This window comes from Trachypithecus francoisi, unplaced genomic scaffold (genome assembly GCF_009764315.1).
Source record: "Trachypithecus francoisi isolate TF-2019V2 unplaced genomic scaffold, Tfra_2.0 Lachesis_group13, whole genome shotgun sequence".
Classification (NCBI taxonomy): Eukaryota; Metazoa; Chordata; class Mammalia; order Primates; family Cercopithecidae; genus Trachypithecus; species Trachypithecus francoisi.
In genome coordinates, this window is record NW_022681458.1 from 91,623,871 (window position 1) to 91,648,293 (window position 24,423).

The window sequence follows — 24,423 nt, forward strand, 5'->3', positions numbered from 1 at the left end:
TACCCAGTTATCTCCACCACACTATCAATCTCACTCCCTCCTAGCCATTTCTAATCCTTCTTTAACAAACAGTTGCTGGCTTTGCATTTCTCTTTCCTCCAAAATCTCCGAGGCCTTGACTTACTGCTAAGAAAAAGGGAGACTCTGTATATTTTTAAATGAAGAGCACTGTTTTTACCTAAATCAATCTGGCATGATGTATGACAACATAAAACAACTCAAGGATAGAGCCTAAAAACTTGTCAACTAAGCAAGCAATTACACTGAACCCCCTTGGGCACTCTGTAATTGAACATCCTGGGTGCTCCCAATTCTTAGTCCTTTAATACCTATTTTTCTCCTTTTATTTGTACCTTATGTCTTTCGTTTAGTTTCTCAATTCATACAAAACCACATCCAAGCCATCACCAATAATTCTATATGACAAATGCTCCTTCTAACAACCCCACAATATCACCCCTTACCCCAAAATCTCTCTTCAGTTGAATCTCTCCCACTGTAGGTTCCCACGCTGCCCCTAGTCCTGCTCGAAGCAGCCCTGAGAAACATTGTCCATTATCTCTACCCACCTCTACCCACCCCTGTAGAGGACTACGTGCTCGCAAAGGAGACATTCCCCATAAGTCCTGCTCTTGCAAACGAAGCAGGGCGTTCCTTCCCTGTTTGCAGGGAGGACAAAGGAGCCAGCTGCAAAGGGCAGACCCTGGGGGCTTGTTTATGTGTAAACATCTTGAAAATCCAGAAAGTCAGGGAAAGGTCAGAAAAACAACAATGTGTCTTGTGACTTGGTAACATTCCACAAACGACTGTATAAAATAAAGCGGAGCGTGTCGACTGTATAAAATAAAGCGGAGCGTGTCGTTTGGGGCGGCTGCCATGTTTGTCTTGTCTTGTGTTGTCTTGTGTGTTCATTCCTTTGTTCAGGAAACACGTGGACCCTAACACACCCCCAAAAATTTTTGCCGCCCCAACACTTTACTGCTATTTTGTTTTGTTTTTCTTATTAACATAAGAAGACAGGAATGTCAGACCTCCGAGCCCAAGCTAAGCCATCATATCCCCAGTGACCTGCACGTATACATCCAGATGGCCTGAAGCAACTGAAGATCCACAGAAGTGAAAATAGCCTTAACTGATGACATTCCACCATTGTGATTTGTTTCTGCCCCACCCTAACTGATCAATGTACTTTGTAATCTCCCCCACCCTTAAGAAGGTTCTTTATAATCTTCCCCACCCTTAAGAAGTTTCTTTGTAATTCTCCCCACCCTTGAGAATGTACTTTGTGAGATCCACTCCCCGCCCCCAAAACATTGCTCTTAACTCCACCACCTATCCCCAAACCTGTAAGAACCAATGACAATCCCACCACCCTTTGCTGACTCTCTCTTCAGACTCAGCCCACCTGCACCCAGGTGAAATAAGCAGCCTTGTTGCTCACAAAACAAAGTCTGGTGGTCTCTTCACACGGACCTGTCCTTTCGTATCTTCTTATAAAAAATAAAAATAAAAGAAGAAGAAATGAGATTCAACTAAATAACCTTGAGAGTTCATATTCCCTCTAAAATTTCAAGGTAAAACCAAAGTAATTATTTCTCAAGTTGCAGCAGATGGAGTTGTATTTTCTTTTCTTTTCTTTCTTTTTTTTTGATGGAGTCTTGCTTTGTCACCCAGGCTGGAGTGCAGTGGCGTGATCTCACCACAAGCTCTGCCTCCCGCGTTCACGCCATTCTCCTGCCTCAGCCTCCTGAGTAGCTGCGACTACAGGCACCCGCCACCGTGCCCAGTTAATTTTTTGTATTTTTGGTAGAGACGGGGTTTCACCGTATTAGCCAGGATGGTCTCGATCTCCTGACCTTGTGATCCGCCCATCTCCGCCTCCCAAAGTGCTGGGATTACAGGCGTGAGCCACCACACCCGGCCGAATTTTTGTGTTTTCTAACTGGTCTGACAAGCCCAAAGAAGTCTAGTTTTTTTACTTAGAAATGCCACTTTACAAGAGGCTGAGGTAATGGGATCACTTGGGGACAGAGCTCAAGATCAGCCTAGGAAACACAGTTAGATACCTGCCTGCAGCCCCCAAATTAAAAGTACAAAAAATCTGGGTGTGGTCGTGAATTCCTGTAATCCCAGCTACTTGGGAGTGGAAGTGGTAGCTTTGAGCTCAGGAGTTGGAGACTGGGCAACACAGCAAGACTTATCTCAAAAAAAAAAAAAAAAAGAAAAAGAAATGTCACCACTTTAAACTAGTTCCCATCTTTTTGATATAAAGAAAATTCGCTTTTGTTAATCTGTTATTTTAGACAATTATATCAGTTATGATATGTGACCAGGAAGCATGATAACCTAGAATTTATGCCTTGAAATAATTTTGATTCATTTTCTTCCCACATCTGTATTTATGAGCAGGGGCAGCTGTGGGGTGGTTCCTTGTGTGGGATTAAGAGACAGGGCAGTTCTTGAAATAAACCAGATGTTTGAATTTTCAAAGGAAAAGTTCACACCTAGTGAAGTATTTATTTACAAGCTCCACAACGAAACGAGATTATAAGAAAACTTTCAAGGGACACGGGTCATAGAAACCAACAGGAACACCACAGCTTTCCCAACTTCACGGCCTGGAGGATGTTACAAAAGACACAGAAACGCCGATCTTGTGCTGGCTGTAAAAATTTGTAAACTAGTGTTACAATGACTAAGAAATTACAAGAGTTACAATCTGAAGAGCGATTCCTGCTTTGACTTTATTTGGTTTCTATCCACTTTTCCTACATGCCTTGTAAAATACATGCAAAAATTGGTTAAAAAACATTCCCTAAAATTACTGTGTACGGAAACTTTAGGGATACTTCTGCTTTTCTCCGCAAAACCACCCCTTTCTAAAAATCGAAAGTGAAATTAGTTCTAACTTTTTTTTTCTGTTAGTGACTCATCATTGGGGACACCAGATTCAGTATTTGAGCAGCGGTTAAGTGCTAAAGAAAAATCGCCGTTAAAGCAGTTTTCTTTTTCACTTTTTCCTTTCGCAGGGACCCGAGCTGTTACTGCGAGGCCCACCTCCTCAGGACTACTCCCAGCTCTCCCGAGGCGCTTCCGCAGGAGGCAGCGCCAGTTTCGACAGCCTGACCCTTCCCCTCCCGGTGCCTAAGGGGGTTCCGGCGTCCCGGTCGCTGCTGTTTTCCGGAAAGAGCAGGCGCGCTGGGCTTCGGGGAGCTGCGCTCGGCGGGCGGACGCGGGTGAGTGGGGAGTCCCTTTCCCGGCTGCCATTCCCGCCGCTGGCAGTCCCGGGCTGGAGAGCGGGGGGTGGAAAGGGAGGCGGGGGACCTCAGCGCCGACGGGAGTGGGACAGCGCCAGGGTTGAGATCCCGCTCCCAGGAGCTGCCCGCAGGCAGGTCGCAGAGGCCACGCCGCCTTCGAGGGGGCGTACCTGCTCCTGGGCCGGCTGTGCAGTCTCTGGGCCATCAGGGCTTCGAGCCCTATCTCTTGTTTGCTTTGCTTCATTCAGGAAATTAAAACAGAAAGTTATTTATGTTTCCTCGCTGTTTTCTCGGAGTGTCTCTAGATATAGTTCTTCGGGAAGCGGATTCCTTAAGAAAACGGTTCTTAGCAGGGGCAGTGTTGTGCATTCATGGCTGGCATTTCAGAATAGGCAAGGTTTTTCTTGAAGGAGACATCCTAAGGAGAATAGTATGTTTCCAGTCTGTACAACAGGCAGGCGTTCTCTTGCCTTTCTTTCTTTTTGCTGCCAGGCATGCATATAGGAAGATTCGATTGTACACGGCCTGGCACCGCAGTGATATGATTATACTTAGGGAAATACGGTGATGGTGATTTGTATTAGTTTCTTTTTTTATTCGCTGCCATAACAAATTACATGGATTTAGTGGCTTAAACACATAGGAACGCGCGCGCGCACACATACACACACACACCCTCACACACACAATTTACTATCTTAGGATTCCGTAGCAGCCCTGCTGAGGTCTCACTGGGTTAAAATCAAAGTGTTGGCAGGCTTGCCTTCCTTTCTGGAAGCTCTTGGGGTGAATCCCCTTTCCATCTTCTGGAGGTCACCTACCTCATTTGGCTCAGTAGCCCTTCCTCCATCTTCAGGGCCAGCAACATTGCACTTCTGAGAGTTCTGGGTTCACATCGCACTCTTGACTCTCTTCTGTCTTCCGCTTTCACTTTTAAGTATCTTCATGATTACAGTGGGCCCCCACAGATAATCCAGGATGCTCTCCATATTTAAAAGCAAGCTGATTAGCAATCTTAATTCAATCTGCAGCCTTAATTCTCATTTGCAATGTAAACAAACGTAATCACAGATTCTTGGGATTAGGATGTGGACATCTTGGAGGGAGCCATTGTTTTGCCTAGTACATGATTGCATAAAAGGAATGACCATACATCCCACTCATGCATAGAGCAAAAGTATCCAGACTGTAAAGATGCCAAAACGGTTCTTGGGGTGTTAGATAGTAGACCATTTATGCTGAGAACCTTTATTACAGGCTCTTAGGAAGATTGGCATTGTCACAATAATAAAGATAAAAAGCAATTAAATAACATTGCAGTTTCTGTCTTCTGAAATGTAATAAGAGGACTTCATATGCATGTGATGTCCTGAGTCCAACAAATACTGAAGATCCCACATAATTGTCTAAATTGAGTGTTTTCAATGTGTTAGCTTATACTGAGAAAGTGCTCTGAAGGTCTGCAGGGAGGAGTAGACATGGTCCCAGCCCTCAACATCTTTACTGACGTGTCATGGAAGATGACACAGGTACACACATAATTAAAGTGCTGCAAAAGAGATAAAGGAGGGGGAGTAACATCCTTTAGGGGAATCAGAAAAGGCTTTGGGAACTTGGGGAAAATTTGGAATGGACCTTGAAGAACAGTAAGATTTCATTAGATGGAGATTAAGGTTGGGAGAGGAGGAAGGATGTGACAGTTTGAGGGACAGAGGAAAGAAAAGGAACTATCCACGTGTTCAGTGTGGTTAGGGAACTGGGTTGAGGAATTGACTAAATAAGACTGGAAAGTGAGTTGGAATTAGAATGCATCAGACCATGGCTGACCATTAGGAAGATTTTGCAGTTGTTGATACAATAGCGATATATATGTATGCTGTGTGTGCGTGTGTGTGTGTGTGTGTGTGTGTATGTGTGAGAGATAGAGATAGAGATGTGGTTTAAATATATATGTATATATATGTGTGTATATATATGTGTGTGTATATGTATATATATCGTCTCAAACCATCTCAAACTTACAGAAAAGTTGCAAGTACAATAAAACAACTTTTCCTTTTCCTAAATTATTTAAGAATAAATTTCCAATCTGGTGACCTATCATCTTTCATTATATACTTGAGTATATATTTCCTACAAAAAAGATGTGCTCCGATGTAACCACAATACAGTCATCAAAATCAGGAATGTGGAGTGCTACCTTACTACAATTTAATAATCAGATCCAATGTGAATTTCACCAGTTGTCCTGATAATGTCTTGAATAGTGTAGGGGTCAAGGGAAAACTTCCTCTTTGCTCTCTGAAGGGCAAAGGCAGATTAAATAGGAGAAATGGCATACACATTTATTAATGTGCACAGGGGAAAAAATCACATAGTGATTATACTGCACAATGGGGTACAGATATTCCCTACTTTTTAGGGGAAAGGGAGATAGGGAAACGTGAATGATTATAGGGGGTTAGTAAATGATTTCTAAGGGAATTCAAGGGACTCGAAGAACACACAATGGCCTTGTACAAAGCCTGTTGGGCTTGCAGAGCAGACAGTGGTTGTAACAAGTATCTGTCCAGGTTTGTTGACAGACTTCAGTCTTCTTTCTGTGATATGAATTCAGAAAAAACTCAGGGAAGGGACTACAGGTAATTGTTCTGTTTTCTGTCAGGTTCCACAATTAGGCAGATAAGAAAACATTAGTGCACCTTCATGCTGTGCTTTGGGAGAGACAGAGGAGGAGAGGGAGGTCAGAGAGACCTTGAGCCATCTTCAGTTCAGGATGTCAAAGTGCCATACTTGAGGGTATCAGTTTCTGAGCCCCAATGATAGCAAAAGGATCCAGTTGAGGATCATGCTTTCTATTTAGTTGTGATGTCTCTTTAGTCCCCTTCAGTGTGGACGTTTCTTAGTCTTTCCTTGTCCTTTGAACTTGAAACTTTTGAAGAGAACAGGACAGTTGTTTGAGTTTGTCTGATGTTTCTTCATGCTTAGATTCAGATTATGCATCTTTGGCGGGACTATCGTCGAAGTTACATTGTGTTCTCAGTGCACCTTGTACTATGTTACGTTATTTTGATTTATTCTATTATTTACTTTGATTATCTCATTATGTTGATGTCTGCCAGACTTCTCCAGTATAAAGTTACTCTTTTCTTCTTTGAAATTAATAAACATTTTGTGGGGAACTATTTTGAAGGTGACTAAAAATTCCTTTCTTCACCAACATTTCGAATTTATCTGGACTCAGTTTTTTACTTTAATCAACAGATTTAATCATCACTACCATTATCTATTTTAATCTTTAATTTATCCCCAGATTTGGCCACTGAAAACCATCTCAAGGTGGATTCTGTGTCCTTCTGACACGTCATCATTCTTTAAGCATCTCCTTGCTTTTTGGCATCATAAGATGTCCCAGGCTCATCTTGCAGTTTTTCCGTCCTGGTTTTGGGATCAACCATTTCTCTAAAGAGTCCTGGTTCCTTTTAGTGGAGAATAGTATTAGAAACCAAAGTCTGAGCTGAGTGTGCTCATTGCTCATTGTGGTTCTATCTACTCTCCCAGGCCTTCTCAACAGACAGAACTAGGGTATATACATATTTGTATATAACCAAAATACACACATAGGCATTTCTTTTTTTTTTTTTTTTCTGAGATGGAGACTCACTCTGTTGCCCAGGCTGGAGTGCCGTGGCTCAATCTCAGCTCACTGCAACCTCCAGCTCCAGGGTTCAAGCGATTCTCCTTCCTCAGCCTCCCAAGTAGCTAGGATTACAGGCATGCGCCACCCCACCCAGGTAATCACAGGCATTTCTGTCTGTCTGTCTGTCTGTCTGTCTGTCTGTCTATCTATCTATCTATCTATCTCATCAATCAGAAACCACAGCTGTAGGATTACATTGAAATCTAGTTCTAATCAACAATATTTATTCTCGTTTTCTCCCTTTCCATATTTATAATTATCTTCTTAATGGTGAAAAACTTGGCTCCTATTATCCTCCATATATTTACTTACTTGATCAATTATGTGTATGTACCTTTGGCCACTGGAGCTCTTTCAGTTGGCTCCCCATGTCCCTTTTACACACTTCCATCATATTGTATGTGTCTGTGCATGTGTTTTAGTGCTTTTTACTTTTCTAGCTCTACAAGATATTCCAGGCTTATTTTGTATATTTTATGCCCCAGACCCAGAATCAGCCATTGCTCCAATGAGCCCTGGTTTCTTATATTGAAGAATATTATTAGAAACCAAGATCTGGGTGTTATGCGACTCTCCTTTTTTTTTTTTTTGACACTCCTCTAACTAAACTGAGACATGGCTAAGTATTTGCTAGTCTTCTATTTTATTTTTAAGGAGGAATAGATGTCTTTTATTTCTCTTTCAAGAATATTGAGAATTTAGCCACTTGAAATCTTGGAAAATTATATTGCAGACTGTTTATTAATGTGTATCTAAAAACATAGAATCATGATATCCTTTGTCCCATTTTTGATCCCGGAGTTTTTCATCTCAGTAAATTCATATGTAGGCAAGAGTTCTTAAATTTTTTTGTACCATGGATTCCTTTGCCAGCTTGGCAAATCCTATGGGCCTTTCTTCAAAAAAAAAAAAAAAAATTTGGTGGGGGCAGGCATGGTGGTTTATCCCAGCATTTTGGGAGTCCAAGGAGGGCAGATTGAGCCCAGAAGTTCGAGACCAGTCTAGGCAACTTGGCGAAAACCCATGTCTACAGAAAATATAAAAATTAGCTGGGCATGGTGGCGCACACCTGTAGTCCCAACTACTTGGGGGGCTGAGGTGGGAGGATCACTTGAGCTTGGGATGTTGAGGGTGCAGTGAGCCATGTTCGTGCCCTACTGCACTCCAGCCTGGGCAACAAAGTGAGACCCTATCTAAAAAAAAAAAAAAATTAAATGCATAAAATAAAATACTTAGAATTACAAAGGAAATCAATTGTATTGAAATATGGCTGGGATTATAGGCACCTGCCACCACGCCCAGCTAATTCTTTTTTGTATTTTTAGTAGAGATGGGGTTTCACCATGTTAGTCAGGCTGGTCTCAAACTCTTGACCTCGTGATCCACCCGCCTTGGCATCCCAAAGTGCTGGGATTACAGTCGTGAACCACTGCGCCTGGCCAGAAATCAATTGTATTGAAATATGGTTATCAGAATATTTTAAAAGCAAATGTTTGATATAGTGATATATATCAATGTATTACAATATATTACAAGACCTAGTGTTGAGGTTAGTAACTAATGTAGAAGCAACATTAGACACAAACTATTTTAGCATATCTGCAACAATATTCTATGAAACTATGCTTTCTACTGGTGACTATCACAGGTGCTGTGAATACTACTGTAGTTTGTTACCATATTCATAATTGAAGAGAATGCTAAACTTCAATTAGACGTTATTAGAAATAAACATGTAATTTCTTCCCAATCCATGTTTATGGACCCAGCGGGAGAGTTAGTGAAAGCTCCAGGTAAGAACACCTGTGTAGAGAAAGCATATGTTGGAGGCCTCTTGACTTTGACTTTGTTTATATTTGGGGAGAACAATAAGGAGAATTAAATATTTTAATCAAAACCTTTGAAAAACGTTGGAAAACCAAAATAGTATTCTTTTAAAATGGAGCATGATATTATGATTGGAATATGAACTACAAAGGAACGTTAATGTTCATTAGTTTCTGTATATTATTTTGTTGAAAAGCAAAGGATTTTTAGAATCTTTTTATATATTATAGATGTGAAAGTTATTTGAAATAGTGGCCAGGCGCGGTGGCTCACACCTGTAATCCCAACACTTTGGGAGGCTGACGGGGGTGCATCACTTGAAGACGAGTTCAGGACCAGCCTGACCAACATGGTGAAACCCCATCTTTACTAAAAATACAAAAATTAGCCGGGCATGGTGGCAGGTAGCTGTAATCCCAGCTACTTGGGAGGCTGAGGCAGGAGAATCTCTTGAACTTGGGAGGCAGAGATTGCAGTGAGCCGAGATCGCGCTATTGCCTTCCAGCCTGAGTGACAGAGTGAGACTCTGTCTCAAAAAAAAAAAAAAAAGGAGTTATTGAAATACAGACTTTGTTTGGATACAAGCAATATGAGAATAAAGCCTTTGATGATAGGAAAAAAGATATAGCAAAGAAAAGAGATGTTTCTTCCATAAAAGGGTAAAAGTTGTTATTTCTTTGACTGAAATTTGTGTATATATGCTATGCTTACAATATTTATTTTTTATAATGTTAGGGAATCATGGAAGCTGATAAAGACAACACACAACAAGTTCTTAAGGAGCATTGGCCACTTGAATTTATACAAGATGAACAAAATAAGGTAAAAAGGAAATTACTGGGTATTATTAAAAATTAATTTATATCTATTAGTTTTGCAGTAAGGCATGTTTTGTATGTCTTTGTCCAACATTACCTTGAATTTGGAAGGTTGTTAGGCTTTAAAAAATGTTTTAACTTCCATTATGTTATTTAAGTCTTACAAGAAGTGTCGTATTTTTATTCTTTCTCATATAAGGCTTACAACACTAACTGCTTTCTCACTCACACCCTCATTTCTTGGATTTGCATCAACAGGTTAAGAGCATAGTTAGCAATTATCTCATTAGACCCCAAGAGGGAACAGAGGCCAGGTAGATTAAACTACTTCCCCAAGGTCATATGTCTGGCTTGTTAAGGCAGCTGTGTACTATGGGATACTATAGGAATCACAGATAATTAAAAACACCACAGGCCGGGCGCGGTGGCTCAAGCCTGTAATCCCAGCACTTTGGGAGGCCGAGACGGGCGGATCACGAGGTCAGGAGATCGAGACCATCCTGGCTAACACGGTGAAACCCCGTCTCTACTAAAAATACAAAAAACTAGCCGGGCGAGGTGGCGGGCGCCTGTAGTCCCAGCTACTCCGGAGGCTGAGGCAGGAAAATGGCGTAAAACCCGGGAGGCGGAGCTTGCAGTGAGCTGAGATCCGGCGACTGCACTCCAGCCCGGGCGAAAGAGCAAGACTCCGTCTCAAAAAAAAAAACAAAACAAAAAAACACCACCACCACCACCAACAAACTGCCCCAGAATATGTCCGCTATTACAGTGCAATTTAAGTCTTATCGTGGTCACAAATAGCTGAGAGAGGAGTTGATGCAGCACTGAAGTAATATTCAGAAGATCTGATCTCAATCTTTGCCTTACTATACAAATTTCTATGACTTTGGCCTAGTGTAAAAGGTGGTTTCCTGATTTATATAATGGAGTACTACTTGGCAATGTTAGAATAGACAGGCGATGATGTAATATATTCAACAAATGCATTATGCACATAGTCATATTCTGAGACTGTCTAATGTCTTTCCTCAGGATGAGAGAAATTTATAGTCTTTAGTTCATTCAGAAAAATGAGTTTGGGGCTATTTACTTTCTTTGGTACCGTTTGGTATTTTTAAGGGACTAATTGATGAAATGACAAAGGAAAATACTCAACTAAAGAAGGAGATTGAAAAGCTTGAAACGGAGTTACAAGAGGCTACCAGAGAATTCCAGGTACTCTCTTAATTATTTTATACACTACATTTTTGATGGACGCATGGTTTTTGGAAAAAGCATTTAATTATATAAAATTCATTTTTAAAACCTTATCATCCATGGCACCACCATTTGTAATAGTTCAAAATGGAAAACAACCCAATGATTCCTTCATAATAGAATGAGTTAGTGAAGCGGGGTATAGTCATATGATAGAAAACTACACAGCAGTGAGAACGAACAGATCATAACGACATGCAGCAACACAAATGAGTTTCATAAACACAATGTTAACACAAAAAAGACAGATGAGGGCGTACCATATGCTTCCCTTTAAATTAATTAAGCAAAAGCAGGATGTTCGAAGTTAAAACAGTGGTTACTTTTGGAAGCAGGTAAGACCCAGAAGGGAACCCAAGGGAGTTTCTGGAGTGTTGTCATGTTTTGCCTGTCATCTGTGTGCCAATCACATATGTGTTAGCTTTGTAAAATTTCATCTTGCTGTACTTACGATACATGCATTTTTCTATTATTTAGGTACACTTTAATAAATTTACAAAAGCAAACATTAATAAAATTTACTGAAAAAAGATGGTCATTAGCAAATCACTGTTGGATCGAATTCTGACTTTTCTCACTGAGTTCTTTTATTATTATTCTCATCCAAGGTGCTTTGCTACTTTAAATGAGTTTCACAGTTTAAAAAATTGGACATATATTAATCTTCACTATTTAAATTCTCTCCTAAATTTTCATGTATTTTAATTATACATAATTTTCACCCATTTTTTTCTTAACAACTCAGATTGTTAAAAAATTAAAGCATACAGGCTGGGCGTGGTGGCTCATACCTGTAATCCCAGCACTTTGGGAGGCTGAGGCGGGTGGATCATGGCGTCAGGAGTTCAAGACCAGCCTGGCCAAGATGGCGAAACCCTGTCTCTACCAAAAATACAAAAAAAAAAAAAAAAAAATTAGCTGGGCATGGTGGCAGGTGCCTGTATCCCAGCTACTTGGGAGGCTGAGGCAGAGAATTGCTTGAACCTGGGAGGCGGAGGTTGCGGTGAGTTGAGATTGCGCCACTGTGCTCCAGCCTGGGCGACAGAGTGAGACTCCGCCTAAAAAAAAAAAAAAAATTAAAACATTGACACTTTTTGTTTCTGAAGTGGGAGATAGGATATTGAATATCAGGAAGTGAGGTTTTCTGTGTTTTTAAGATGGGTGACTTTGCAGAAGACTCTGTTAAGATTCTGGTTACTTCTCAGACTGGAGCTAGAATCATGCAGTCTTACAACCCAGAGAGCCTTTAGAAACCAGCCAGCCTTAGTCGACCCACTTTGCAGAGGACCAAACCCATGATCAGAGAGCTGAAGTGAATTTGCTCTCTCACAGTGTGGTCAGACATAGAATCAAGCTTTCTCACTCTAATTTCAGAAAGGCCTTGGCTCCTCAGCATACACTGGGTATTTCTGCATTATTGGGTAACAGTCTGCCTTTTCTCAGACATTGTAGATTGTTTTGATGTCAGCCTTACCGTAATCAGAAGTTCCACTGGAGTTATGTGTATAGGCAAAGAATAAATGTAAGATTAAATCGAATTACTCACTGAATATTTCTCATCTCTGTGTCATTTTCAGCATGTAAAATAACCATGGGAAGTAGAAATGCAAGCACATAGCTCATTTGTGCATTTATGTGTGGTTATACAAATCTGTTAATCCCAATAATTCTAAGCGGCTAAGTATAACCACCTACCTTTATCTTTCAGGTTGCAATTTTTTTTTGTTGTTTTGTTTGTTTTTTTGAGACAGAGTTTTGTTCTTGTTGCTCAGGCTGGACTGCAATGGTGCGATCTCAGTTCACTACAACATCTACCTCCCTGGTTCAAGCGATTCTCCTGCCTCAGCCTCCTGAATAGCCGGGATTACAGGCGGTTGCCACCACGTCCAGCTAACTTTTGTATTTTTAGTAGAGACGGGTTTTACCATGTTGGCCAGGCTGGTCTCCAACTCCTGACCTCAGGTGATCTGCCTGCTTCGGCCTCCCAAAGTGCTGGGATTACGAGTGTGAGCCACCTGCCCAGCCTCAGCTTACAATTTTTGTTGATACTGTCCCTTCTCATTTTTTATGAACCTAAGTTGTGGTAATGGTTAAAAAGTTGATGGGCAGGTGTTGGGGAAGGTGGAATTTGTAAATTTGATAACTTTAACATCATCTAATTCTGGGCCAGGTGTGGTGGCTCACGCCTGTAATCCCAGCACTTTGGGAGGCCAAGGCAGGTGGATCATGAGGTGAAGAGATTGAGACCATTCTGGCCAACATGGTGAAACCCTGTCTTTACTGAAAATACAAAATACGAAAATTAGCTGGGTATGGTAGCGCATGCCTGTAGTTCCAGCTACTTGGGAGACTGAGGCAGGAAAATTGCTTGAACCTGGGAGGTGGAGGTTGCAGTGAGCGGAGATCACACCACTGTACTCCAGCCTGGCAACAGAGTGAGACTTTGTCTCTAAATAAATAAATAAATAAATAAATAAATAAAATTATCTACTTCTGGAGTCTTTCTTTTTGGATGAAATTATCTGGATTTGAAATACCATATTATACCCAACACTATATTTCATACTTTGCAGCAAAATTAAACATGCTATCTAATGATTTCCTTTTGAGATAGTCTGTTATTGACACTTGTTTAAAAATTCCTTATTCATATGAATGATGTAGGCTTTAGAATTGAACACTATATAATATTGACAGTTTAAACACTGATTAGAAAAAAGTGAGAGGATTATGTATTTTTAATTTCATCTGTGAAATGATATTAAAAGATCAGCATTTGATTACTTTACTGAGTACTTACATGGGAAAAAGCAATTACTAAAGAGGTTAAGTAAGACCATACTCAATATTCTTAAGGTTCTAAAATTATTAGTTGACCAAATTACATTATCATTGGAAGAACTTAAGTTATTTCTTGTCTTGATTTTAATCAAACAATTTCATTTGGATTAGATTAAAGAGGATATTCCTGAAACAAAGATGAAATTCTTATCAGTTGAAACTCCTGAGAATGACAGCCAGTTGTCAAATATCTCCTGTTCATTTCAAGTGAGCTCGAAAGTTCCTTATGAGCTACAAAAGGGACAAGCACTTATCACCTTTGAAAAAGAAGAAGGTATGACTAATGTTAAAAAATATGACGATGTTATTTGGAAAGCACTTTCATAGACATTTAGCTATTACTTCGCTAATATTACTTTGCTTATATTATTTCTTATCCTCATAGTGACATTCTGAGGCAGGTATGATTATTCCCATTTTACAGATGAGAAAACTGACTCTGAGACAAGTGCTTTGAATATGATCTCTTATTCGGAAAGCCATGACTGTGGGACTTAAATCCAGGTGTTATGATGATGTCCAATACCAGCCTCTTTCTACTCCACATGCTACCTCCAAATAATGATAGTAATATATCAAGGTAGTAGAGCTTGTACAGTTCTCAGAAACATTATCACATTTTATACTCACACAATGCCATAAATGTAGGAGGATAGGATAGCTATTATTGTGTACTTTAAATATAGACATGCAGAGCCCAGAAAACAGATTCTGAGGATGTTTAAGTGATTTACCTAAGGGCACATAGCCGACGAATGGGAAGAGCCTGGGAGTTAGAGATTTGGGATGAGACCTGATGTTTGTTAAGTCTGCCATGGTGAGGGCCCCTAGTCAGAGCTGGGGGTTCCTGAATGGGGAGGATCTGGCTTTGAGTGCCAGGCTTGTCCCTTCCTGGAAGCATGATTTGGGATGGGTTCTTTATAAACCTCAGCGTTTTATACAGGTGCTTCATGGTAGTTCCTACTTCATGAGGCTGCTTTGAGTATTAAATGAGAAATGTTGATAAAATACTTCGCACAATGTTGGACACTTTATGCAAACTTAATGAATGGTAGTTGTTATTATGGCTACATGTTAGGAATTTTTCAGATAAGGAAACAGAAACTTAAAGAAGATAAGTAACTTGCTTAAAGTCTATACAGTTAATTGCAGAACTGAGAGCCAAACCCTGAGAGTCCGTGTACTTCCACTGGGCCAATATTTCTCTCGGTAGGCCACCAGCCCAGGCCTTTGTTCTTTTATTAAGTTATGTGATGAGGGACCAGATGGTGTTCCCAGCCCTTCCAGTGCTCATTTTCTGACAGTCTATAACCCATGTTTCCTGACAACTGGTGCACCACTGTAGCCTGAAAATAAATGTCCAGCAGGTCAGTGTCTGCATGTAGAAGACATACATCGCTGGTGTGTTTTCCTTCACCCTGGGGCTACTGCTACAGCTAGAAGAGGAGTCCAGGACTCATATTGGTGACTGTCCCTGGTAAACGGGATATAACTAAAAGATAGACATAAATGAGGATTTGGGAGGCAGGGTTTCTGCACAGCAATTTCCTGGGAATGTTGGAAATGGAATTCTCTAAAGAAGCACCTACATCATTGCTTCTACCCTTGACGAGGCTCTGAGCTCCTGATCTCCTGGGACAGCAATAGGTTTGAAACACAATTAACTAGGAGTTGGCTCTTGATTGTCAGAGTCACAAAAGTTGAAACAGAAGAGGTCCCTCTCAGCTGCATCAGATCACCAGATGTTGGGGTTTGCGGAGGAGTGGGAGGGAAAGAGGATCATCTGAGTATTACTCATCGATATTTTCTGTTACTGTCTGTTGTCATTAGCAAAAAAACACAAAAACACAAAATAACAAAAAACCATCATCCAAGTTATAGAGTCATATTTTGGTACATTGAGTTGAATTCCCACAGGGCCAAGGCCCTGCCTTCTAGCCCTTTTTTTCTCTTCCTCCAGCTGTGATGTGGTGCCATCTGGTCTGGTTGTCATAAACACATATGAGATTTTATAAGACAGAGAGTGAATGTCACTTATTTTCATGATACATTGGAATAGCAGCCCCAAATATCAACAAGTGAAGTGTTATAAACTCATGCCACACAATTAAAAATAAATGCCCACTCACATTTTTAATCGACATAGAGTTGCTTTTTGGAGTGCTAGTGACTTTTAGCATTTTACTAAACTGCTCCCATTTGCATAGGTAAATTAGACTTGACGGCTTTGTGATCAATATAGCAGGACTATCAACTTTTTAAAGAATGATTTCAAGAGTATTTTTGCAAAAGTGAAATTCATCATTAAGTATGACAGAAAAAAAGACTCACTCTTTGATATTCCAGCCTATGTAGTCTTTAACATGTAATCTTTGAGGAGACAGAGAAAATGAATATATATTGCTCTAGTGCTTGTAACATATGAAGGAGTAACAAATGATAAGGTTAAGTAAAATCAAGACTAATTGTACAAATGACACTTAGCCATGAACATTTTCCCAGCTTACTGAACATGGGAGAATTTCTGGCTGTGCATTAATGTACTAGAAGAATCCTCTGGTAATGGTTAACAGTAGAAGGAAGGGTATGTGGCTGGGCTGAAGTAATATATGAATTCTGGAAGATTGTTAGGCTTATCTCTTAAGAGATAAGAGAAAAGATTCATCTTATGAGATGAATCTAGAACCTGAGAACTTCTACATTGTGATTTTGCTGATGTACTTTGACATTAATATATTCTACTTTGGAACCAAGAGCAGTGACTCATGCCTGTAATCTCAGTACTTTGGGAGTCTGCTGTGGGAGGATCACTTGAGTCCAAGAGTTCCAGGGCAGCCTGGGCAACAAAGCGAGACCTCGTCTCTACAAAAAGATTAAGAAATTAGCTAGGCGTGGTGGCATGCACCTGTAATCCTAGCTATTCTGGAAGCTGAGGTGGGAGGATCTCTTGAGCCCAGGAGTTTGAAGTTACAGTGGGCTATGATCACACCACTGTATTCTAGCCTCAGTGACAGAGTGAGATCCAGTCTTCCTTCCCCCTGACCCCCCAAAATATATATTCTATTTTGGTGGCAAGACTATTATCACTTGGAACCACCCCCTGCCAAATTTTTAAAATTAGACCCTTTAATATTAAAGAAAAGTAAAAATATTCAGGATAATTTGTTCTTAAACCAAAAGCATAACAATTATTAAAATATTGGTAATTAATACTTCCTTCCTGAATTATTTTTCAGTTGCCCAAAATGTGGTAAGCATGAGTAAACATCAGGTGCGGATAAAAGATGTAAATCTGGAGGTTACGGCCAAGCCAGTCCCATTAAACTCAGGAATCAGATTCCAGGTAACAGGATGATTAAAATTTTTTGGATTTCTCTTCATCATAGGCACTTCTCTTATCCATATTTCTGAACATCAAATCATTTTCCAGGTTTATGTAGAAATTTCTAAAATGAAAATCAATGTTACTGAAATTCCTGACACACTGCCTGAAGATCAGATGAGAGACAAACTAGAGCTGAGCTTTTGTAAGTCCCGAAATGGAGGTGGAGAGGTGGACCACGTGGACTATGACAGACAGTCTGGGAGTGCGGTCATCACGTTCGTGGAGACTGGAGGTACTCATGGGTGTAGAAGGTTAACAGATGCTCTGCCATTTCAGTCATGTTCTGTTGTTTCTGAAAGTATTCCTATTCTACTTCTTTTATTTGGAATGTATTAGCATGATAATTGGGGATTTAAAAAACCTTATAAAATAGTAGAGTGTAGGAAATTATTTCCAGGGACAGTGCTAGGAACAATAATATTGCTGCAGATAGGCAGGGTGCGGTGGCTCACCCTGTAATCCCAGCACTTTGGGAGGCCGAGGCAGGCAGATCACTTGATGTCAGGAATTTGAGACCAGCTTGTCCAACATGGCGAAACCCCATCTCTACTAAAAATACAAAAATGAGCTGTGCATGGTGGTGGGTGCCAGTAATTCCAGCTACTCAGGAGGCTGAGGCAGGGAGAATCGCTTGAACCTGGGAGGTGGAGGTTGCAGTGAGCCAAGATAGCCAGGCATAGTGGTGCATGCCTGTGGTCCCAGCTACTCAGGAGGCTGAAGAAGGAGGATTACTTGAGCCCAGGAGGTCGAGGCTGCAGTGACCTGTGATTGCACCACTGCATTACAGCCTGGGAGACAGAGTGAGACACTATTTCAAAAAACAAAATTAAAAAAAAAATTGATGGATTAGATTTTTTCATGACAAAGTAATACATGCTTTTTTAAGGAGGGTGAAATAATACAGAACACACATTTAGTAAAAATGAGACATTTCAGCCGGGCCCAGTGGCTCATGCCTGTAATCCCAGCACTTTGGGAGGCCGAGGCAGGCAGATCATGAGGTCAGGAGTTCGAGACCAGCCTGACTAACATGGTGAAACCCCGTCTCTACTAAAAATACAAAAAAATTAGCCAGTGTGGTGGCGCTCGCCTGTAATCTCAGCTACTCGGGGGGTTGAGGCAGGAGAATAGCTTGAACCCAGGAGGTGGAGGTTGCAGTGAGCCGAGATTGCACCATTGCACTCCAGCTTGGGTGACAGAGTGAGACTCCATCTCAAAAAAAAAAAAAGGAGAGACATTTCCTCAAACTTCTCTTTCTCCTACTATTTAGTTCGTTATGGTTATTTCGGTGTCTTTCCAGGTCTTTCTTTGGACACATTAAAACAATATCAATATGCTTTTTTTTTTTTTTTTTTTTGTGAGACAGCGTCTTGCTCTGTTGCCCAGGCTAGGGTGCAGTGGTACTATCGGAGCTCACTGCAACATCTGCTTCCCTGGTTCAAGCAATTCTGCCACCTCAGCCTCCCGAGTAGCTGGAATTACAAGTGCATGTCACCATGCCTGATTAATTTTTGTATTTTTGGTAGAGACAGGGTTTCACCATGTTGCCCAGGCTGGTCTCGAACTCCTGACTTCAAGTCATACACCCGCCTTGGCTTCCCAAAGTGCTAAGATTACAAACGTGAACCACCGCTCCCTGCCCAATGTGCATTTTTGACCTGAGCTTTTGGATGATGTTTAGGACATCCTGGTGGGATGTGTTAGGGAGAGCTACAAAAGGAAGGGGTCTTGAGGGCTACCATAATATGTTGTCTTGAAAATTAACAGTAACTTGGTGGAAATTTCCGTAGTCAAGCATCCAGATTTTAATTTGCTAAATTCCTATATTCATTTAGCCTGTTTGCTGTTAGTTTGTCTGTATCTTGGATTTTAAAAAATCTGGCCAGGCACAGTGGCTCACGCCTGTAATCCCAGCACTTTGGGAGGCTGAGGCGGGTGGATCCCTTGAGGCCAGGAGTTCAAGACCAGTCTGGCCAACATCGTTAGACCCCGTCTCCACTAAAAATACAAAAATTAGCAGATTTGCTGTCCCACCCCTATAGTCCCAACTACTTGGGAGGCTGAGGCAGGAGAATTGCTTGAACCTGAGGGGCGGAGGTTGCAGGGAGCCGAGAGTGCATCACTGCACTCCAGCCTGGGTGACAGAGCGAGACTCGGTCTCAAAAAAAACCAAATAAAATAAAATAAAATAAACTAGAATTCAATTTATAACTCTACTGTGAGAGATAGTACTAGCTATGGAACCTGTGTCCATCTGGGGATGCTCTCCTAGAGGTTACATCTAGCCAGACAGGGAAGAATACTTCTGCAGGTTATAGGTGATCCTATAGGTAACTACTGAAGGATATGAAGGTATTCTGGAGATAAATATTCCAGATACTTCATAAACTGTGTCTTACTGACTCATCACAATAATCTACAGGGTAGATACTGTAATTATGCTTATTTTACAGAAAAGGAAACTGAGGCTTTAAGAAGTCAAGCAACATATCCAAGGCCACATAGCTCATAAGTAGCAGAGCTAGGACTGAAGCTGGACTATTTGAGTCAGAACCTGTACTGTTTTTTTTTTTTTTAACTGTGATAAAATATATATAACATAAAATTTACCATTTTAACAATTTTTAAATGTACAATTCAAAGGTACTAAGTACATTCACAGTGTTGTACAGCCATCACCGCTATCCATCTCTAGAACTTTTTAATCACCCCAAACTGAAACTCTGTACCCATTTAACAATAATTCTCCATTACCTCTTCTTCCAGCCCCTGGTAACCACCATTCTACTTTCTGTTGCTATGAATTTGCCTATTCTAGGTACCTCACTCAAGTGGAATTATACAATATTTGTCCTTCTCATGTCTGTCTTATTTTGGTTAGCATAATGTTATCAGGGGCCATCCATGTTGTGGTAGGTATCAGAATTTCATCCTTTTTAAAGGCTGAATAATATTCTCCGTGTGTGTGTGTGTGTGTGTGTGTGTGTGTGTATTTTATATATCCATTTTGTTTATCTATTCATCTGTTGGTGGACACTTGTGTTACTTCCACCTTTTGCCTATTGTGAAAAATACTGCTCTGAGCGGCCGGGCGCGGTGGCTCAAGCCTGTAATCCCAGCACTTTGGGAGGCCGAGACGGGTGGATCACGAGGTCGGGAGATCAAGACCATCCTGGTCTACACGGTGAAACCCCGTTTCTACTAAAAAATACAAAAAACTAGTCGGGCGAGATGGCGGGCGCCTGTAGTCCCAGCTACTCCGGAGGCTGAGGCAGGAGAATGGGGTAAACCCGGGAGGCGGAGCTTGCAGTGAGCCCGAGATCGTGCCACTGCACTCCAGCCTGGGCGACAGAGCGAGACCCCGTCTCAAAAAAAAAAAAAAAATTACTGCTCTGCGCATTAATGAGGAAGCATCTGCCCAAGTCCCTGCTTTCAGTTATTTCGGGTATATACCCTGAAGTTGAATTGCTGGATCATATCATGTTCTATTTTAATATTTTGGGGAACTGTCATACTGTTTTCCACAGTGGCTGTACCATTTTACATTTCTACCAGCAATGCCTCAGAGTTGCAATTTCTCCATATCCTCGCCAATGAAGGCCTACACTCTTAATCATTGTACCGTATTGCTGATTGATTCAAGGTAGATGAGTGAGAAGAGTCATAAAAAAGATGGTTGGATATTCCTAAGAACTGTTTCTGTTAAACGTTACAGTCTTGATACACATCCTTTCATCCCTCTAGAAAACAAAAATACTGCTAAAAATAGACTATTCTTTGTGTTGTAGAAAACTGATGAATTTTTATTTCCTTTCAGCTTTTCTAGATGACATTCAGTCCCCTCCCTGCTTTGGTTAACATCATTACTTAAGTTTATTGAATATATTGAAAAAAATATTTTTTTATAGTATTCTAATCATAGTTTTCACTTATAGCTTTTGAGAAACTGGGAAACATTCCAGTCTTGTTAGATGAGTGGGTTACTTTCTGCAAAAAACTATTGTATTTTTTGTAGCTCAAAGTAGATCTGTCTGAGGACATTGCAACCCTTTGTGCATTGATTGACTGCGGTGAATAATTCAAGATGGAATGAAGCCTTTAAACCTCATTATTGTTTAGTCTTGTAGTTTTCAAAATTCTGTACTGTGAAGTCTTCAAAGTGGGCTTTAGAATTTCTTAAAAATTAATCTTTTAACTCAGTATTTACTGTAATAGTGTTCTTTTTGAAGGAAGTTTTAACTTTGGTTAAAAATGTTTATGATATAAAAGAGTTTTGCTTTGCTTTTAGTTGCTGACAAGATTTTGAAAAAGAAAGAATATCCTCTTTATATAAATCAAACCTGCCATAGAGTTACTGTTTCTCCATACACAGAAATACACTTGAGAAAGTATCAGGTAAAGTCATCTCTTTTCTCTCATTTTGAGAACTTACTGCCCAAACCCACCCCACAAAAAATAAAGTTGTTGTAAGTCTGTTATTATATGAATCTTATCAAAGAGGGATAGCCAAATAGTTTCTTTACGTCATTTTTGCTTAGTGCAAAATGAGTTTATCTTTTGAAGGAATGTTTTAATTCAAAACTGTACTTTAGTATACAATTTTTAAAACTGGAATTACTCAGATAATGGCACAATTTTTATTTTTGTACATGGAGACATAAATGCATTTCTCTCATGTGTCTACTGTCAGTGAGCATGAGAAAGAATTCCTGCCTACTTTCTCTGAACTCATTATCTTTACCCCAGACCTGCTGCCTTTTCCTCTTCCTCCTCAGGTATCCAATGGTACCACCATCTACCTAGTCCACCGACTTAAAAGCTAGAACTCACTTAACTCTTCAGTTTGCTTCACCTCCAACATTCATTTGGTCACTAAATCTTGCCAGCTCCGCTTCTGACTACCTCTTTACCTGGTCTTTCTGTTCCTAGAGCATCCCTCCTTTCCTCTATGTTCCATAATGCCACCAGAGTTCTTTTTCTAAAACTGTCCCCAGAGCTTCCCCCCTTTCCTCTATGTTCCATAATGCCATCAGAGTTCTCTTTCTAAAACTCAGATCTGACTTGGATATTCTCTTGCTTGGAAAATCTTCCTAAGATTTCTTGTCTCTTCTAAGATAAAGTAAAAAATATTAAGCAGATTATGAATGTAAAGTTTTGTAATTCAGAGCTCTCAGAAATCTTTCTATTTATCATTGTTTTTCCTACTTAGATATTTTCAGGAACATCTAAGAGGACAGTGCTTCTGACAGGAATGGAAGGCATTGAAATGGATGAAGAAACTGTGGAGGATTTAATTAACATTCACTTTCAACGGGCAAAGAATGGAGGTGGAGAAGTAGATGTGGTCAAGTGTTCTCTAGGTGAACCTCACATAGCATACTTTGAAGAATAGACTTAACAGAATCCTGAAAACTATAGCTTTTTAACTCAGATTACTGAAAATGTTTGACAAAAATAAATATGCTTTTCCTTAAAAAAATGAAAACTTTAATTTTTATCATCCATTTATTTTTAGATACAAAAAACTTATTTCTGTGTTTCTGAATCTTCCTTGTTTCAAATGGTGCTGCATGTTTTCAACTACAATAAATGCACTGTAATAAAAGGATTTGTTTATAGATTATGTGTATTGGTGCCATGTCTGCTGAAATCAACCTTAAGTGATTCAGATGTCCCCTGCCAGTGCTGGCTTATCCTGTTATGGTCTTGTGGGCCAATTCAGTTGTGGCCCCATGCCCGCTAATATGCAGACTTAACTCTTAACATTTCCAAAACAAAGGCAGTTACATTCAGCAGTTTGTGATTCTTGTAAACTCAACTGAAGATTCGAAGGACTTCAAGAGCAACGATTTCCCACTGTGTGTAGCATTTCACTCCACAACTCTAAAGGTTCTCAGAGCTGAGCATGGTCTTTTTCTTGAATTTTTGTTCATGCAAGTGCCAAGTGTCCCTTGATTCCTTCCAAGCCATCCCCTCTCCAAATAGAGCTCGTAAAGGACTAGCTTTTTCTTTCTTTTGCACTTACAATGGAAACAGTTGGTATGAGAGTTTGAAAACCTTGGCATGGAGAGAGAGGTAAATACAAAGTTAGTGACTCATCACTCATCATGCTCCATGCTGGGGAATGCCTGGAGGTAAAAAACACAGTACCTGCCCTCCAAGGGCTTAAGGTTTAGTTGGAAAGAGACCCAGTTTACTAGCATCTCACTGTTTTTAACTTGCAGAAACTTCAATGATAAAATTAAAGATTCCTATTCAGAGAAGGTAAAAGTCTTTTTGGTAAAGAACCTTTAGGCCGGATGTGGTGGCTCACGCCACCAGCACTTTGGGAGGCTGAGGTGGGTGGATCATTTAAGGTCAGGAGTTTGAAACCAGCCTGGCCAACATGGTGAAACCCCGTCTCTACTAAAAATACAAAAATTAGCCGGACATGGTGGTGGGCGCCTGTAATCCCAGCTACTTGGGAGGCTGAGGCAGAATTGCTTGAACCTGGGAGGCGGAGGTTGCAGTGAGCTGAGATGGCGCCATTACACTCCAGCCTGAGTGTTGCAGCGAGACTCTGTCTCGAGAAAAAAGAACCTTTGGACAACTTCTATTCTGACATGGTAGGTTTCATGAAGAGCTGGCAGCAGAATTAAATTCATATTAAAACGCAGGCAGAAATGAAAGGCTTTTAGAAAAGTTTCTAAACCTGTTGAATGCTGCCTGGCATCTAAAACAAACAAAAGGAAAAGCTCGAGTTTTGCTCCTGATATTTCATTTTTAGTTTTTAAAGTTATATTATTCTCAGGAGTACTGATTTTCACCGTTCTTTAAGGAATGAGAGATGGTGCCTAAAAACTACAATTGATGATAAATCTTCATGTTTACCATTTAAACAAATCCCTCGTGTCTATTATTCTTTTAAAATAGAATGACTATTTAAAGCTCTCAAAAATAGTAAGAAGAAAACTTTAAAGTACCTTTTTAATTTCCATTGTGCCAGTTTCACAGGCACAGAAGACATTGTTGATAGTCTGTGGCAGATTGCCTATCAGGAAGAATTTTATGTTAATATTTATTTAGGACAAAGTTGAAATAGTCACTTTTGTTTTTTGGGGGGTTCACTTCAGGCAGTAAAATTGATAATTCAATTCTAAATTTTCATATGTGTTTTTTGATAAATATTTCTAGCTTAGAAAATGATACTTGTCCTTTGGATTCTTTTCCCCCTCACCCAAGAGCAGTCTGGCTGGATGTCAGAAAACAAGTATTGGCTCTCCTGCTTATTCCTAGAGTTTTAGAGATTTTACAGAAGGACAGCTGTCTGTGAAAACTTACCAAAAGTACATACTGACT

General features: G+C 40.3%; 1 protein-coding gene across 2 annotated transcripts; it reads left to right on the top strand.

Moving 5' to 3' along the window:
- Positions 1–2,914: 2,914 nt before the first annotated feature.
- On the top strand, positions 2,915–22,705 carry NMI (N-myc and STAT interactor). Of its 2 annotated transcripts, none has more exons than XM_033231539.1 (8): positions 2,915–3,236; positions 9,520–9,606; positions 10,722–10,817; positions 13,812–13,974; positions 16,937–17,043; positions 17,131–17,317; positions 21,374–21,480; positions 22,295–22,705. In XM_033231539.1, the coding sequence occupies exons 2-8, from the start codon at positions 9,526–9,528 to the stop codon at positions 22,475–22,477; spliced, it is 924 nt and encodes a 307-aa protein (XP_033087430.1). In that variant the 5' UTR covers positions 2,915–3,236; positions 9,520–9,525; the 3' UTR covers positions 22,478–22,705. The 2 variants fall into 2 exon arrangements, with proteins under 2 accessions (XP_033087430.1, XP_033087431.1); XM_033231540.1 differs by having other exon boundaries at positions 16,937–17,037; positions 17,125–17,317.
- The last annotated feature ends 1,718 nt before the right edge of the window (positions 22,706–24,423 follow it).

Bases quoted from the DNA above. Each gene is read 5' to 3' on its own strand.
- NMI (XM_033231539.1), top strand. From the start codon at position 9,526: ATGGAAGCTGATAAAGACAACACACAACAAGTTCTTAAGGAGCATTGG. The intron at 9,607-10,721 runs GTAAAAAGGAAA...GGTATTTTTAAG, and splicing joins TACAAGATGAACAAAATAAG to GGACTAATTGATGAAATGAC. The intron at 10,818-13,811 runs GTACTCTCTTAA...CATTTGGATTAG, and splicing joins AGGCTACCAGAGAATTCCAG to ATTAAAGAGGATATTCCTGA.